This window comes from Austrofundulus limnaeus, unplaced genomic scaffold (assembly GCF_001266775.1).
Source record: "Austrofundulus limnaeus strain Quisiro unplaced genomic scaffold, Austrofundulus_limnaeus-1.0 Scaffold2073, whole genome shotgun sequence".
Lineage (NCBI taxonomy): Eukaryota > Metazoa > Chordata > Actinopteri > Cyprinodontiformes > Rivulidae > Austrofundulus > Austrofundulus limnaeus.
The window spans coordinates 8,508-24,859 of NW_013954475.1; the positions used below are offsets into that span (position 1 = coordinate 8,508).

At 38.5% G+C, this 16,352-nt stretch overlaps 1 protein-coding gene and 1 long non-coding RNA gene across 2 annotated transcripts; one reads left to right on the plus strand and one right to left on the minus strand.

The window, feature by feature from the left end:
• Positions 1–1,311: 1,311 nt before the first annotated feature.
• LOC106536998 (uncharacterized) lies at positions 1,312–3,843 on the minus strand. Its single transcript, XR_001312595.1, has 3 exons — positions 3,759–3,843; positions 2,272–2,356; positions 1,312–1,643 (listed from the first exon to the last, which is right to left on the minus strand). It is a non-coding gene; the product is annotated as an uncharacterized LOC106536998 (long non-coding RNA).
• A 43-nt stretch (positions 3,844–3,886) lies between these two features.
• fip1l1b (FIP1 like 1b (S. cerevisiae)) lies at positions 3,887–10,092 on the plus strand. The gene is made up of 15 exons (XM_014034361.1): positions 3,887–4,112; positions 4,419–4,473; positions 4,806–4,881; positions 4,990–5,102; positions 5,372–5,436; positions 5,529–5,636; positions 5,957–6,087; positions 6,247–6,365; positions 6,998–7,097; positions 7,184–7,337; positions 7,415–7,496; positions 8,162–8,214; positions 8,336–8,522; positions 8,959–9,105; positions 9,590–10,092. Exons 1-15 carry the CDS (start codon positions 4,034–4,036, stop codon positions 9,732–9,734), a joined length of 1,614 nt encoding a protein of 537 aa, XP_013889815.1. The 5' UTR covers positions 3,887–4,033; the 3' UTR covers positions 9,735–10,092.
• Positions 10,093–16,352: the final 6,260 nt, after the last annotated feature.

The window sequence follows — 16,352 nt, forward strand, 5'->3', positions numbered from 1 at the left end:
TATATTTAGAATTGGTCACGTTTTATAGTTAAAACTTATATTATGTAAAAGTTCTGATTGGTAAGCTGCCCTGCCCGCCTATAAATAGGGCTGGTCTGTAGCACTTTTTATTTTTTATTTTTGGCTTCTACTTGGTGCTGACTGCACTCAACTGGTTGCAGGTGAGCCCTCTGCCTCAGCCTTCTTCAGCCTGCCATGAGTTTTTGACTTTTTTTTAGCCTTACTTTTTTGTAGCTTTGGCCTGGTGGGACCAGTTGTTTTTTTCATGAGTATGTTTTTCTTATCATTTTATGCTGGATTTTTTTGTTAGTTTAGTTTGGTGTGGTTGTGTCTTCGACGGCCCTGTGTAGGGTTGGCCCACTGCCACACCTTTTAGTTTTGTTTTTCTGGCTCACCAGGTCCATCTTTTGTTTGAACGTTGAGTTTTGTTTTTTTGGTTAGTAATTTCTTTTGGAACCCAATGGTCCTTAATTTTTCCCTCCCTCTTTTTTGCAGGAAAGTTTTTTTTTCTCTCCTCAGCTAGGGTTTTTTTTTTTTGGAGGACCAGGCAGAATAATTAATAAAAAGAGTTTTGTTCTTGAATTCTGTCTTCGTGTCCTCCTTAAATGTGTTATGACCCCTCCTGTGTTTCAATGGGCCGTATCACCATCCATATCTGCTGTCAGAACCAGTTCAGGAGGGAAACCCAGAAATCCAATGGTCCACCCCCTTATATATATGTACACTGCTCAAAAAAATAAAGGGAACACTTAAACAACGCATGCTAAGTCCAAGTAAATCAAACTTTTGTGAAGCACTTTCAACTCTGTACAGAACAAAGTACTCAATGCGAATATTTCATTGATTAAGATCGGGAGTTAGCGTGCAATGTTTAAGTGTTCCCTTTATTTTTTGAGCAGCGTATTTGGTAATGCTTTCTTTTACAGTACTTTTATTGCCATGCAATTACAAGGTAATAAAAATGTAATTAAAATGTAATTACTACCTTATTACGTGGTAATTAGGGTATAAAAGAAAAAAAAACTACTGTAAGTAAAACTACATTTATTGGGTAACTACAATCAAATTAATATTCAATAGTGACTCAACACTATATTTATAACCAAAAGAATGCAACTACATTTTGGGGTTAGTGGTTAATTGCAATAAAATATAACTTTAAAACTGTCCAAATTATCTACTACTTATTTAGGTGTTACATAGTGAATTGTAGTACATTACCAAGTGCTACATTACTGCAGACAATTACGTAGTAAAATTGTACCCTAATTACCATGTAATTATGTGGTAATACATTTAATTACTTTTTTATTAGCTTTTAATTACATGGTAATAAGGGTACCATAAAAGAAAGCGTTACCATATTTTCTCAGGTCAGATAGGATATATAGTAGAGAGCTCTGGGCCTGCCAGTTATTCTCCTCCCAGTAGGTTTTGCCTGGAAAACATCCATATGAAGGAGGAGTGGTGGCATCCTCTTCAGACGCTTCAACCACCTCAGATGAGTTCCCATCACAGAATCACAGCGTTGTGAAGGAGCTTGAGTATTCCTTGGATCTTAGATACCGTGTTGGTTGGGGTGTCAGCCCTTGCTCCTGGGACTCAGCTGGGCCGAACCCAAAAACGCTACAGGAACCCACCTCCTGCCGGTAGAAGACTCAAAGTCAGGTGACTGGCAGGAGGTAGCAGGAGGCGTGCTGATGCCTAGCTTTAAAAACTTACAACAAAACACGAAAATGATTGATATTACTGCACATCAACCCAGTATATCAACAAATGATCACAAACAATGCCATCTAAAATAATACTATACAACATGAAGTTTCTTTCTTTAGGAGATAGAAATTTGAACCTTTAATTTAGTCCTAAAATCTAATCTGAATTGAAAAAGCTCCGGTGCCCCTGAGGGAAGGGGGGAAAAGAGAGTATTGAAGAGAGAGAGAGAGAGAGAGATGGAAGAAGGGGGATCAAATGAGAGAGAAAATTAAGTAAAATGACAGACAGAGAAGAGTAACACCAGGTTAAACTGGATGGGGAGAGGAGTTTGAAGGAGACAGAGTGAATAAAATAAATGTAATTTCCATGATCAGTTTAACTCAGAGACCATTAGCAACCCCCTCTGACGTCCCTGGGTGCATCTGTGTGTGAACGCACGGGGAGACACACAAGAACTCGCACGTATGATGTGATACGGTAGATGCTGGTGATATGAACCTCATGGGGTTCTCACGTAGAAGAGAAAAATCAATGTACTCATGACAATAACATTACCTCCCTCTGAGGACGCATGCTTCGTTTCAAATCAGTGTGAATGTTCTTCACGCCTCTGATCTCTGCAGCGAACAACTGAAGACACCTAAAAGTGGAGGAGGGAAAAAAAAGTTTCCATGTCATTTGCTGAGATGCTAAATGGGCCCCACTTAAACGGTCAAAGGCCATAAATGCATTAACAGCCCTCTTTGCATTAACTTCTTGTGCTAACAGAGCAGCAATGATGAGAGTGGGTTTACTGATGATGATAAGCCCACAGCTTCTGCTGCTCTTTGCTGTCATAAAAAAGCAGAAACACAACTCTCTGGGAGTCAATATAGAAATGCATGCATACATGGACTTGAGTATTTTGAGACTTTTAGTAAGGTCTTCAACAAGACAAAAAACAGTTTTCACATAAAAGACACCACAAAATGATTTTAAATGCCTTGTTTAATGCTGAGGCATTTACTTCTCATGCACTTCCCTTTAACTTTGACAAGATGCCTGCCTAAATGTCACTTAGCCATATTTGACCTTTCAGAACAGAACAACAAAACTAACGTAGATAAGTTGATTCCCTTGTGCACTCTGCATCTAAATCCAGCAGTTTCAATCTTCCTTGTCTTCTCTGGAGCAATTCAAGTTTGACAAATTATGAGTTATGCAAAAACTATGAAACTCTTAGGGATAGGTCCTGAGTATAAAAAAAAACAAACAAAGAAATGGTATGAGTGTTTTAGTCAGCCCCTGTGACTCTGGGGAACAGCAAACAAAACAAGTGTCAGGTACATTTTACACAATGTGTTTCCTGTTCTGCTGACTCTGCTTGGGCTCCATCTCAGTTTTCTACAGATTTTTACAGAGGACCTTTTGCATTCTTCCCTGCAGGGAAAACATGGACGACGCTAATTCTGTTAAGCTGTAAGTACTTAACGGAGCTGCTTGCAGCCTCATATGACATTCAAAACATGCAATGCATCATTAAAACAATTAGACACCGTTGATCGAGGACTGCTGTGACAAGGAAAGTTAGTGTTGGAGGATAGCTCAGTGGTTGGCGCTGTTGTAATTCTGAAGCTGTGGGTTTAAGCCCAGGTTGTGTCAGGAAGGGCATCCAGCATGAACAATTCTGTTAAAAAATAAGCAATGTTCTTTACCCTTTACCTGTTCAGATCTAACACCAATTAATCAAATAAATTTATTCAATACGTCATGTGAGTTTTCTTGTTCTGGTGACAATCAAATTGACAATTTAGCAAAATTGAACTTGCCCATATGGACACATTTTTTTCATAATCAAAAATGCATTTGAACTGACATATAAGAATAATAAATATGATAAGATGCATTTTTACAATTCTAATTTTACAACTTTTTCGATCTTTTATCTCCTATTTCACTTGTTTACAGAAACAAAAAACAAAGAAAAATATATTGTTTAGAATTCTTTCCACATCTAAGAAATCAAAAAAGTAATTATCCTAAAAGTGGATGATTAGCAGTACCTGAGAGGAGGCAGTGTTTCATCCTGACCGGCAGGGGGCGCTCTCTGCACATCTCAACCACTTCGCCCTTAGTGAGACTTCAGACTTCTCTTCCGGGTTCAAGCTAACGCGCAGAACTGATGAAAATGGATCTATGAAGTAATAATTAACGCACAAAACCGACTTTCTCTGTAAAAGAGAGAAATTGTGCTGGTATTTGTGCAACTATAAATCCTGTTTCAGGTCGTTTCTGTAACCATTGAAGCCTCTGGTGGTAACTCAGTGTTTCGGTGAACATGTCTGCGGAGGAAGCGGATAAAACCACGACCACTGATGCCAGCGCCGGCGATGAGGAGGAGGAATGGTTGTATGGAGGTAAATAAAAAGCCCACAAGCAAGTAAATGCAGCTTGTTTTCCCCGAAAGAGACGGATATAAAGTTGTTGGTTACTCTGCTAAATAAGCACTAACTAATATATAACTATGTACTTCAATTAGCTGCGAAGCTAACTAGCATCAGCGCCTGGTTCTTGGCCTTGTTTAGCAAGAGCTTTAGACCTAAGTGACAAAACTGCATAATGACAAATACTTCTGTATGTAACCAAGAGTTAAATTTTGCCGCTCACCAAATATGCTCAACAACTTTTCAAAAATGGTTTTTAAAAAAGGTTTTGTGTTACAGATGAATCAGAAAGTAAAGAAGAGGATGAAGAAGCCAAATTGAATGCTGCTGTCGGGTAAAACACACACACGCACGCACGCACGCACACACACACACACACACAATTTGTGAAATATTATATTTTAACCTTTTAACTCTCCACACATTACCATTTTGGTCTAATTTATCAAATTTAAATACTTCATCAAGTTAAATACATAGGGCACTGTGAACAGTTTTATTTTAGTTTTAGTTATAGTTTATTATTAATAAAATTTTTCATTATTTTTTTCTATTTGTAACCTGCCTTCCTCTTTCCTTAACATTAATGTCGATTTTTTTTCCTGTTTGCCTTTTGGTAAATGCAAGAAATGAAACAATAATTTTAATTGTCTTTGTGTCCAACAGTACACCTGCTAACATATCAACAGATGAGGCGACTGTTGAAGCTGCACAGACCACAGGGAATGGAGTGGCCTCTGAGGTAAGTCATCATTTTAATCATATTTACCTCTTTGTCGCTTTTTGTTTTCAGTCCATCTCCCAAACTGTCAGCACTGGTGGTTTCATGTGTCTCGCCCCCCCTCCCCAGGCCACAGGTGAAGCTGCAGGTGAGGATGGGGACAGCGACAGCGACAGTGATGATGACGACGACGATGTCCGTGTTACCATTGGCGACATCAAAACTGGAGCGCCTCAATACACGTAGGTGTTTGTAAAACTGTGGCTGTGTTCTACACGATCTGTGCAGGTATTATTTTTATGTTTTCCATAAGCTACACAGTGAGGTGTGTGTTGATGTAAGGTGATTACAAAAGCAGGTTGAGATAGATTTTGTTTTCTGTTTTCAAGTCACAGCTGTGGCTCAGTTGGTACATTTATCACTGTACTTTGAAAACGTTTGTTTTTAACTTTTGCTTTTGTTTTCCGCCATCATCAAACAGACAAAACTGATTTTATTCTTTTTATTCTAGGACATATGGAGCCCCACCTGTTAACCTCAACATAAAATCAACTAGCTCCAGGCCATACGGACAAGGTGACGACCAATTTCTTAGACCTTTGATGAAAATTGAAATTCTTCCTCGTTGTGAAAGTTACCCACTAACATGCTGCATCCTTTAATTTCAGTGACAAAGCTGAAGGGAGTGGATCTGGAGGCTCCAGGAAGCATAAATGGCGTTCCTGTTCTGGAGGTGGACATGGAGTCCTTTGAAGAGAAACCTTGGAGAAAGCCAGGTCTGCTCCGTGTCTGTGTAGCTGTTATCTGTTATCAAATATTAAAATAATCAAGTACTTTACTGTACAGTGAGTATTCAGGAGCATATGCACCATGTCTGTGATTACCAAAGTTTTTCCAGTCAGTTTGGTAAAAATAATCAGAGTTGAATGTTTTTATTTTATAGTTTGCTGTGCAGTATAAAGTAAACGCTTTCACAAAAACGATTGTAGCGTTCTCTCTGTTATGTTGTTTTATTTTAGCTTTTCATGTAAAAATATGCCTGGCTGGCAAAAACAGCCTCATTACAGAAAGTGTGTGTGTTTGTTTCTGTGTATAGGTGCGGATCTGTCGGATTATTTCAACTATGGCTTTAACGAGGACTCATGGAAAGCTTATTGTGAGAAGCAGAAGAGGCTGCGAATGGGTCTGGAGATCTCTACAGTTGGCTCAGTGACCAGCAAGATCACAGTATGAGACCACTGACGACTTGTATTTCATTTTCCTTTCATTAACTTTGCATTCCATGTTTTTTTTTCAAACATGCTTGTAAATCCAAATATATATTTTTAAAACTGCATTTGTTGTTAAATTCACTATAACGGATTTCATTGTGACTCCTCCTTTTAGGTGCAGCAGGGCAGGACGGGGAATGAAAAGGACACGTCCAGTTTGTCCCTTCATTCGTCCAAGCCAGACTTCCCCTCCCCTGTCAGCCTCTACAAGTCAACACTCAATCAGGTCAACAGGTAACTCTCCTGCTTCTACCTTTTTCTTACCTGTTGATAAAACACGCACTTGTGTGTGTGTGTGTGTGTGTGTGTAATATGAAGCATTAGTGATGAAAAAATTATTTGTGAAATTTGTAGGTGGAAGGTTAGGATCTGATGGTTTATTTTTATTTTTTATTTTATTTTATTTTTTGCGTGTTTTTATAATGATACAATGCAACTATATTTTTTTTATCTGAAAAAAATTACTGCTTATGTTGTGGATTATTAAAATGAAAATTACCAACATTTAATGACTTGGCAAATTCAAACAGAAATATGGCAAAAAAAATATTTCAGCTCAAAGAACCATCTGTTTTTAAGGTGTTTACAAATCTATAAGTCATGTAGAAATAATCACAATTAAATACTGTATGATACAATAGTAAATAAAGAGTCCTTTTTAAAATCAAAGAGCTTCAAATAGGAACTAAAATCTCCTTTTATTTCATAATTGTTACATTAAATGTCTTCTGTTTGACTCACTGAAGATGATGGGTCTGCTGATGGTTTCTTGTCACAGGAACGGACAGACGTCTGATAGGTGAACTTGTTTGTTATGGATAACTAACTCAGTGCGTTCATGTCTGTTTACAACCTTCTTCCTTCAGGAAACCGATTGGAACCATAGATGTGATCGGTGCGCAGACGACCACAATCAGCAGGGTAGAGGGGCGACGCCGACACAATCTGGAGGGCAACAATATCCAGGTAGAAGAAGCAACAGTCGGGTTTTTTACTTTGTTCACCTGAAAGGGTGTGGTTTCATCACCACCTGCTGTGTGTGGTTTTCCCAGGTGATTTCTGAGCACTCGACAACAGACCCTGAACCAGCTCCAGCTAAGATTCCAACCTTCTTCACTCCTGGGCCAATTCCTCCAAACATCCCCCCGCCTCCATTTCTGCCCCCACCACCAAACGTCAGCACCGCACCTCTCATACCTCCACCGAGTAAGATCTGTTTTTATTTTCTCATTCTCTTCTTTTATTGTTCTGCATGTTTATAACTGTCTTGTTTTTCTTCCCAGGGTTGCCTATCACTGTCCCTCCTCCTGGTTTTCCTCCACCAACAAGTGGCCCCCCTCCTTCTTTAATCCCCACTATGGACAGGTAATGCACCTTTAGACACCTGTACACAATAAACCTTCAGACAGGACCACTTCAGGTTCAACATCATTACATGAAACATTTGTGATTATAAAGCAAAGTCACAACTCAAAGTGTAAAAACAACAAATAACTGCATTCTGTTATCATTTAGAATTTTGTTGTTTAAAATGTTTCTATAAAACATTTCATTTTTGTTTAATGGAGCACTTGTAGTGTTTTACACTTTAAGTCCCCGGTGCTTTGCGAATATAACTGCAGCAGTTGCGTGTTTGCCTCTGAGCATCAACATGTCAGTGACCCTCCTTTTTATTTTATTTTTTTACTGAGACTCCCACGTCTCATGAAAACAGACAGATTCTAACATAAAAATGCTGTTGATGCACTGAAACAAAGAAGAAAAACCTGCAAGCATATCATCTGAAAACATTTTATTTCTGATTAAATTGAATTACGGAGCAGTTTTAAATTACCAGTGCAAATAATTCAGATTTAAATTGAAGTTCCCTTTTCTATATCCTAAGATTTGAGCTGTTTATCTTAACTGGGGTTAACACTGGTTGTCAGCCACAGTAGCACTCCTTGCTGTTGGGACTTGTAGTTAAATCCAAACTGGTTCATCACTGTTTAATATCTCTCACATGGAGTTTTTCCTGTCTTTTACTACAGCCATGCCGGAGGCTACGATGGCCGCTCTGTCCCTCCGTTTGCATTTCCCCAAGGTACAAAGATCTACAGCGCCGTGTCCTCCTCTTAACATCAGAATTGTTACAAGTTTATGAATAAAAGATGAGATGTGTCTGAATGCATTTACCAGTAAACTCTCCTCCTCTCTGTTTCCAGGTGCTTATCCTCCACCCATGCCTGGAGGTGTTCCTCCTTGGCCCCCCATGGTGGACAACACCAAGCCCTGGGACTTCTATCCTCGTCGAGATGACAAGAGGGACAAGGAAAGAGAGAGACCCCGAGAGAGGACACATGAGCGAGAGCGGGAGAGAGAGCACAGCCCTTCAGCTATGAGCTACAACAGGTCAGAAACACAATTACTCTCATGTTTCTGTGTCCCAACACACCAAAGTGATGCTCTAAATGGGTTGTAGTGCTGATCCTGACAGAATGGAACATTGTGGTGTAAACTAAATACATCTATAAAGTCTGAAATGCTGCTCAAAATAAACTAAACATTACAAATGGAAATGTTTTATTGAAAAAGTTTTTTTACAAAACAAAACAACTAAACATCTTTTCTGTTGTTGAAAACATTGCTCAATTCAGAGCCCTCAGTTTTCAATAAAATAATTAAAGTCCAGTTTCTTTGTTTTTAAAAAGGTTTTAGATTTGCCAGTTCCTGGCTGGCTGAGAATCCACACCAGCATGTTGGAGTATCCTCATTTTTAATGCGTTTGTTTAGTCTGTATGCAGATATAACAAAAAAAAAAAAAATCTTGTTCTGTCTGCTGCCTTAGTGATGAGGAGCGCTACCGTTACCGTGAGTACTCGGAGCGCAATTACGTGGAGCGCCACCGCGACCGGTCCAGCCGAGAGAAAGAGGAGCGGCACAGAGAGAGGCGGCACAGAGAAAAGGAGGAGGGACGCCACAAGTCCTCCCGCAGGTAACACTTAATAATGTTTTTTTTTTTTCTTTTTTGTTGTTTTGGTTTTGTCTTTGCACAGCAATCACTGGTTGTTTACTTTCCCTGGCCCATAACAAACACAAAAATGTCCTGTACTTCCTAATTACATAGAAATTTTATTTAGTGTTTAAGCTGCTAAGGCAGAAACCGTTTACTAAAAGTAAAAGTGCTGAAATTGGTTTTTCTTTTTCTCAACCACTTCTCCCCTTTAATATCTCTCTTCTACTCTTCTTCCTCAAATCTCCATCCACCAATCTCTCTGTCATTCTTCGTCCTCTTTTTTTCTGTTTCATATTGATCTTTCATTTATTTTTATCTGTCTCCTTTAACATTCTTCCTCTTCTTTCTCGCCGTCTCTCTCATCGTCTGCTCTTTACCCTCCTGCTGATCTTGAATCACTTCTTGTCTCCTCTCTGCCTTTTTTATTTACACTCTGCTTCTTTTTGTTTTTGTCATTCTTTAGTAGCAGTAGTCGGAGGAGGCACGACAGCGAGGAGGGGGACAGCCACCGGAGGCACAAACACAAGAAGAGTAAGCGGAGCAAGGAGGGCAAAGAGGCCAGTGATGATCTCGGTGCTGACCAGGAGAACCAGGAGGCCATGGAGTAGGGAGGAGCACCTCCCGTCTTTTCCACTCTCTGTTTATACTTAGTTTTGACCAAATAGGAAGATATCAAGAAAATTAGAAAGTCACTGAGCGATTGTGTCGTTGTGCTCCCCATCAGCCTGAATTCATCCTCAGCATCTCTTCAGAACAAACCAAGAGGGATGTGTTCATCCTCCTCGTCCGTCTTTCCATCAGTGTCTTCAGCTCCCTCCATCGTCTGCTCATCGCTCCAACTCTTAGCTGATCACTTTGAACCATCAGCCGATTACTCTGTTTTTGTTTTTTCGTTTGATAGATGTAACTTTGTTCTTGTTTCGTATGAAGACACCTAAGTTCAATTAAAAAAAACACTTTTGATAAGTCGTCTTTGAGTCACTTTATTCAGTAGAATACTCTAAAGCAGGGCTGTTGAACTAAATTACTGCAGATAAACAGCTCAGGGGCCGAACATCCAGCAATTAAATTTATTTTGTAAATAAACTAAGTATTACAAAGATCTGTTACCTTTGACATAGTTTATTTTTCTGCATTTAATCATGAATACAACATACAGAACCTTATGTAATAAAAGTTGATAATTAAACAATATCAAAAACAACACTATACCTTCTATTTGACATATTTTGACATCTCTGACTTGCCAAATTTTTGAATCAATTTTATTTTCACTTTCATAGTTTTATCTTGAACAGCTTATAGTTTTAACTGTCTTGGGTGTTCATTGAAATGGTTTTTATCAGCTTCTAGCCAAGACTCTGACTTAATTAAAACAACTTGAGTAATTAAAGTAGAAAACCAGGGGTTTGGGCTTAAGAGATGAATGAACCAATTGGCGGGCCGAACTTTAGTCACTCGCAGGCCAGATGTTTTATAGCCCTGCTCTAAACTTTCACATGTGTGTTAGAAGTTTTAAGAAAGCATTTTTTAAAGGAATGACCATCACCCAGCACCTCTCATGCCTGAGTTTTGATCATCTTATGAAGAGAAACAATGGAGTTTTTGCTGTTCTGGTCAAATCCCGACAATAAATTCCTAACTGCATCTGTTCAGGTTAGCTGTGTTGTAAGGTGGGTTGTATTTCTGGTGGATTCAGGCAGCAGAGCAGAGCTGCAGTTAGCAGCAGCAAGAAACAAAGATCAGCTCAGCTGGGATTTCCTAACTGCACAACAAAATAATTTTACTGGAAGGATTTCACCTCATGATCACAGTGTTTGTGAAGCCTTACAGAGGTGATTGTTGCCTGAGGGCACCATGGTTCCTCCACTGAAACCATCTACAAAATTAAAATCCTGCTTCCCAATTACATTTAAAAGAGCAGCTCCAAAAAAATCTTTTTTTTCCACATAAGCTCAATAATTATATTGACAAGTCAGGAGTGAATAAAAGCAAATAAGACAAAATATTGGCATAAACATGTACATAACAGCCTCTTTAAAGCTGTTCATTTTGTAATGGAACTAATACTTTTATGTTTAAGCAAGTAATTCATGACAACCTTTAATGACCTAGGTTTTCATGACATGCTGTTCATCTGCAGATAGAATGATTAAAGTCAGAACAAGATTTACTAACCACAGTCATTCTTTGATATCACTTGTGTTTATCTTTGTGTTTTCCATTGACCTTGTATCAAATCTTGCTAAGATGATGTAATGGTGTTTGTTAATATATATATGAGGCCTCTGAAGACACAGTAAGTGGTGTGGAGAGGCAGTGACAGAGAGAAGCAGAGGCACAGAGACAGGCCAGGTTGTTCTCTGTGTTTCCTGTTGTTGCAATAAAACTCAGCTGATCATCCCACGGAGTACCTTCAGGTCTGATGGACCACGTATTTTCTGTCTTTGTTAAATAAATATTGCCGTAACAATTTCATTTGAGTCGATCAATAATCCTAAATCAGACCAAAGTCCATTATTTCACTGTTTGCTGTTTGCTCTGCTTACGTCAGCTCAGACTCATATATAATGCATCCAGAAGGGACTCAGTAGAGGTGAAGAAAGATACAGTGAAGCGTGGGAAGAAAAAACCTGTAGTGAAGACGTACGCAAACAAAGTAAGAAAAAGAAGAATTAAAGTGCTGAAGAAGATGAAGTGTGTTGCTGTTGTGTTGCTGAGTCTTCTGTCGGTGGGACGCTCGGCTCCTCTGAGCAGCTGTGATGCTCTGCTCAAACCAATAGATGTCAGCAAGGAAGAAGTAAGTTGGTATCTGATTATAAAATCACTTTTTTAAATATGTCAGACAAAACAAAATCTCTGAAATTTTAAAAAAGGGAAGAAGACTCAGGTTATACTGTACCTAAGGTCTGGACCTCGTGGGGGTCTCCTAAAATGATTTATCAGCCAATGGGTATTTTGGTCTAGTTGACACAAGATATAAACAGCTGTTACAAATGAATAAATATAGTTGTTTAAGTTGTCATCACCTCTTTTTTATGTAGATTTATTTAGACTGTTTGACAAACTTAACCACTGGTGGTCAGAAATCTTTACTGCTGTTATTTTATGGGTCCAAAGCTGAAAACTTTGATCAAAGCTGTTTTTTATAATTATTTTAGGGGTGAATATTGACCCCCACCCGCTCAGTGTGTATCTGGGTAGTGTTTGAAGTAGTGTTGCGAATAACTCACCTACCATTGCATCAACTTTCAGGTCATTATTTGTTGAACTGACTGAGTTATAACCTCTTTTTTTTTTCAAGCCAGTCATTTGTTTCATAAGATATTTTGCTAACAAACAAATACAGCGGGTAAAATAAGTATTGAACACGTCACCATTTTTCTCAGTAAATATATTACTAGAGGTGCTAATGACATGAAATTTTCACCAGATGTCGGTAACAACCCAAGTGATCCATACATACAAAGAAATCAAACCATAAATGTCCAGAAATGAAGTTATTTGTAATAATGTGGAATGGCACAGGGAAAAAATATTGAACACACTTACTGAAATTTATCTAATACTTTGTACAAAAGCCTTTGTTGTCAATGACAGCTTCAAGACGCCTCCTGTATGGAGAAACTAGTGGCATGCATTGCTCAGGTGTGATTTTGGCCCATTCTTCCACACAAACAGTCTTCAAATCTTGAAGGTTTCGTGGACCTCTTCTACGAACTCTGATCTTTAGTTCTTTCCATAGATTTTCTGTTAGATTCAGGTCAGGTGATTGGCTGGGCCATTCCAGCAGCTTTAGTTTCTTTCTCTGAAACCAACTGAGAGTTTCCTTGGCTTTGTGTTTGGGCTCATTGTCTTGCTGAAATGTCCAGCCACGTTTCATCTTCATCATCCTGGTAGATGGAAGCAGATTTTTATCAAGAATGTCTCTGTACATTTTTCCACTCATCCTTCCTTCAATTATTTGAAGTTTGCCAGTACCATATGCTGAAAAACAGCCCCACACCATGATGTTCCCACCTCCAAACTTCACTGTTGGTATGGTGTTTTTGGGCTGATGTGCAGTGCCATTTGACCTCCAAACATGATGTGTATTCTGGCATCCAAACAGTTCAATGTTGGTCTCATCTGACCAGACTATATTCTCCCAGTATTACACAGGCTTGTTTAAATGTTGTGCAGCAAACTTTAAAGGAGCTTCAACATGCTGTTTCTTCAGCAGTGGAGTCTTGCGTGGTGAGCGTGCATACAGGCCATGGTGGTTCAGTGCATTACTTATTGTTTTCTTTGAAACAAACGTACCTGCTAATTCCAGGTCTTTCTGAAGCTCTCCACAAGTGGTCCTTGGCTCTTGGACAACTCTTCTGATAATTCTTTTCACTCCTCTGTCAGAAATCTTGCGAGGAGCACCTGGTCGTGGTCGGTTTATGGTGAAATAATGTTCTTTCCACTTCTGAATTATGGCCCCAACAGTGCTCACTGGAACCTTCAGAAGTTTAGACACTCTTCTGTAACCGATGCCATCATTATGCTTTGCAACAATAAGGTTGTGAAGGTCTTGAGAGAGCTCTTTACTTTTACCCATCATCAGATGTTTCTTGTGTGATACCTGGTCATCATTTGGGACTGAACCAGCTGATATTAACTTGCACTGAGAAGGGGCAGGCTTGCTTTCTAATTACTGAGAGAGTTCAGCTGGTGTCTTGCCTTTCCATGCCTTTTTACACCTCCCTTTCTTCATGTGTTCAATACTTTTTCCCTGTGCCATTCCACATTATTACAAATAACTTCATTTCTGGACATTTATGGTTTGATTTCTTTGTATGTATGGATCACTTGGGTTGTTACCAACATCTGGTGAAAATTTCATGTCATTAGCACCTCTAGTAATATATTTACTGAGAAAAATGGTGACGTGTTCAATACTTATTTTACCCGCTGTAAACACACTCACACATAGAGAAATGTAGGCTACACAATTGCCAACCTTTTCCTGATTCTGAAGTCATGAGACAATCCCACACATAGTCTATGTTTATGTTCTAGCTGTTGGGTAAAGGGATCCTCATCGGGAAGAGCTCCGACGCCCCGGGAAGCCGCTCCCTGCACAACATGTTTTCCAGCGTCTGGTTTAACACCACTGCCACCTCCCAGAGCAACGTCATCCACGTCGTCCAAACTCAGAAATTGTAAATATGCTCACAGCACAACACTGACTGCTGCGTGTTTGAGCTACTGGAAACAAAACATTCCCAGACCAGATGTATCTCACCATTTTCTACTTTAGTTTTGTTCATATCGATTGTGTTATTTCAGCTATTATAATCAGGTTTAAAACAACAAGAAGAAGGAAGGGAAAAACAGAGCAGTTACATAAATATACAGTATATAATGCAAAGTGAGCAACAATATACAACTCCTGGCAAAAACTATGGAATCACCAGTCTTGGATGAGCACTATTTCAGACATTTCATTCTGTAAAACAAACTCATGATACAATAATAAGGTCATTCCAAAGTGCAACTTGTTGGCTTTCAGGAACACTCAAAGAAATGAAGAGAAAACATTGTGGAAGTCAGTGAACGTTACTTTTATTGACCAAGCACAGGGAAAAAAAATATGGAATCACTCAATCCTGAGGAAAAATTGTATGGAATCATGAAAAACAGATAAACAAAAGACCATTCAAAATTCATAACTAGTATTTATTTGCACCACCTTTGGCTTTTATAACGGCTTACAGTCTCTGAGGCATGGACTTGATGAGTGACAAACAGTATTGTTCATCAATTTGGTGCCAACTCTCTCCTCAGAACCCCGCTGATGGTCCCAGTGTCATCCAGTCTATGTTGGAGGACAAGAAGGGAATGAAGTTTGCAAGATTTCTGGATGGCATTTTTGACCGCTATGTAAACTGATTTTTGACTTAAGAGAAGAAAGTTTTAATTAAAGTTCAAATTCAAATGGAGAAAGTTATCATCACTCTGAACTGTTGATGAAGATTTTTACATGATTATCTTATATTAAAAACCATTACAAATGTTGTTTTTTTGTCTTTATTTTTATTTTGTCTTTATCAGAAGAAATTAAGATCAAAGTCAAATATAAGCAAAACAAAAGGTTAGTGAGTCACAGTTCACTCATAATTTCTAAACGATCCAGAGTTTGAACCAAAGATTGTGTCTGATGGAGGAAACAACTCCACCTTTTACTGATCAAAACTGAAACCATAATTAGCATATTTTTTTGATGGGTTTGCATTAGATTTATAGCAAACAGCTGTGTCTTTGAATAATCTTTAAAGTTGCCAAATTTGGCAGAACAGCTAAGGTTATCTTACTGCCTTGTAGGGGTGGGAATTTTTTACTATCTCATGATTCAATTCTGATTTTTGGTTCACGATTCGATTCAAATTTGATTTTTCATTCAAATTGATAATGTGAGCCTGTTTGTTGAGTTCTCAAAGGGTTTCATCTTCATTTTGCAAACCTTGCACAAAGTGAAACTCATGTCAAACTTAGACTCATTCAGTAAAAACCAAAATGAGCCCAAATCTTCGCCTTCAGTGAAGACGGGGCCAGTTGAATATCTTTTTTATCCAGTTCTTTCCTCTTTGTTTTGGTGCTTTCTGCACATGCACATGTTCTAGAACCAGCTGCGTGGTTACATCACGATATCCCACGTACTAAATGATGGCTGACAGTCATTGGATTTGATTTATTTACTAATAATTTTTAAAAATCAATTTTGTTACATTTTAAATCGATTCGTAATCCTTGTAAACGAGAATTACGATTCTGATGTGAATCGATTTTTTGGTGCATCCTTGCCCATTTTCATGCAATTTTCTGGCAGCGTTAAAATTTTCAAACACCAGCTCGGTTTGTGTCCCACATATTCAATGACATTTTCAAAGTCTACAGTTTGCACTGAAAGAATCAGTTAAAATGCATTGTGTTGATTAACAACAGTCCTGTCCTTATATCTGGACATTTGCCTCATATTTTATTCTGTTCATTTTAGTCCAGTTTGTTTTAGGTTTTACTTTTTTTATTAAAAATTGTTCAAAAACATTTTTTATTAAGTTCTACTGATCCAAATGAATGAAAAAAAGTAAATATGTACACCAAACAAATGCTGGAATCTCCCTTAAATCATTATTCTACTAGAGCATGATTAGAAACACACACACACACACACACACACACACACACACACACACACA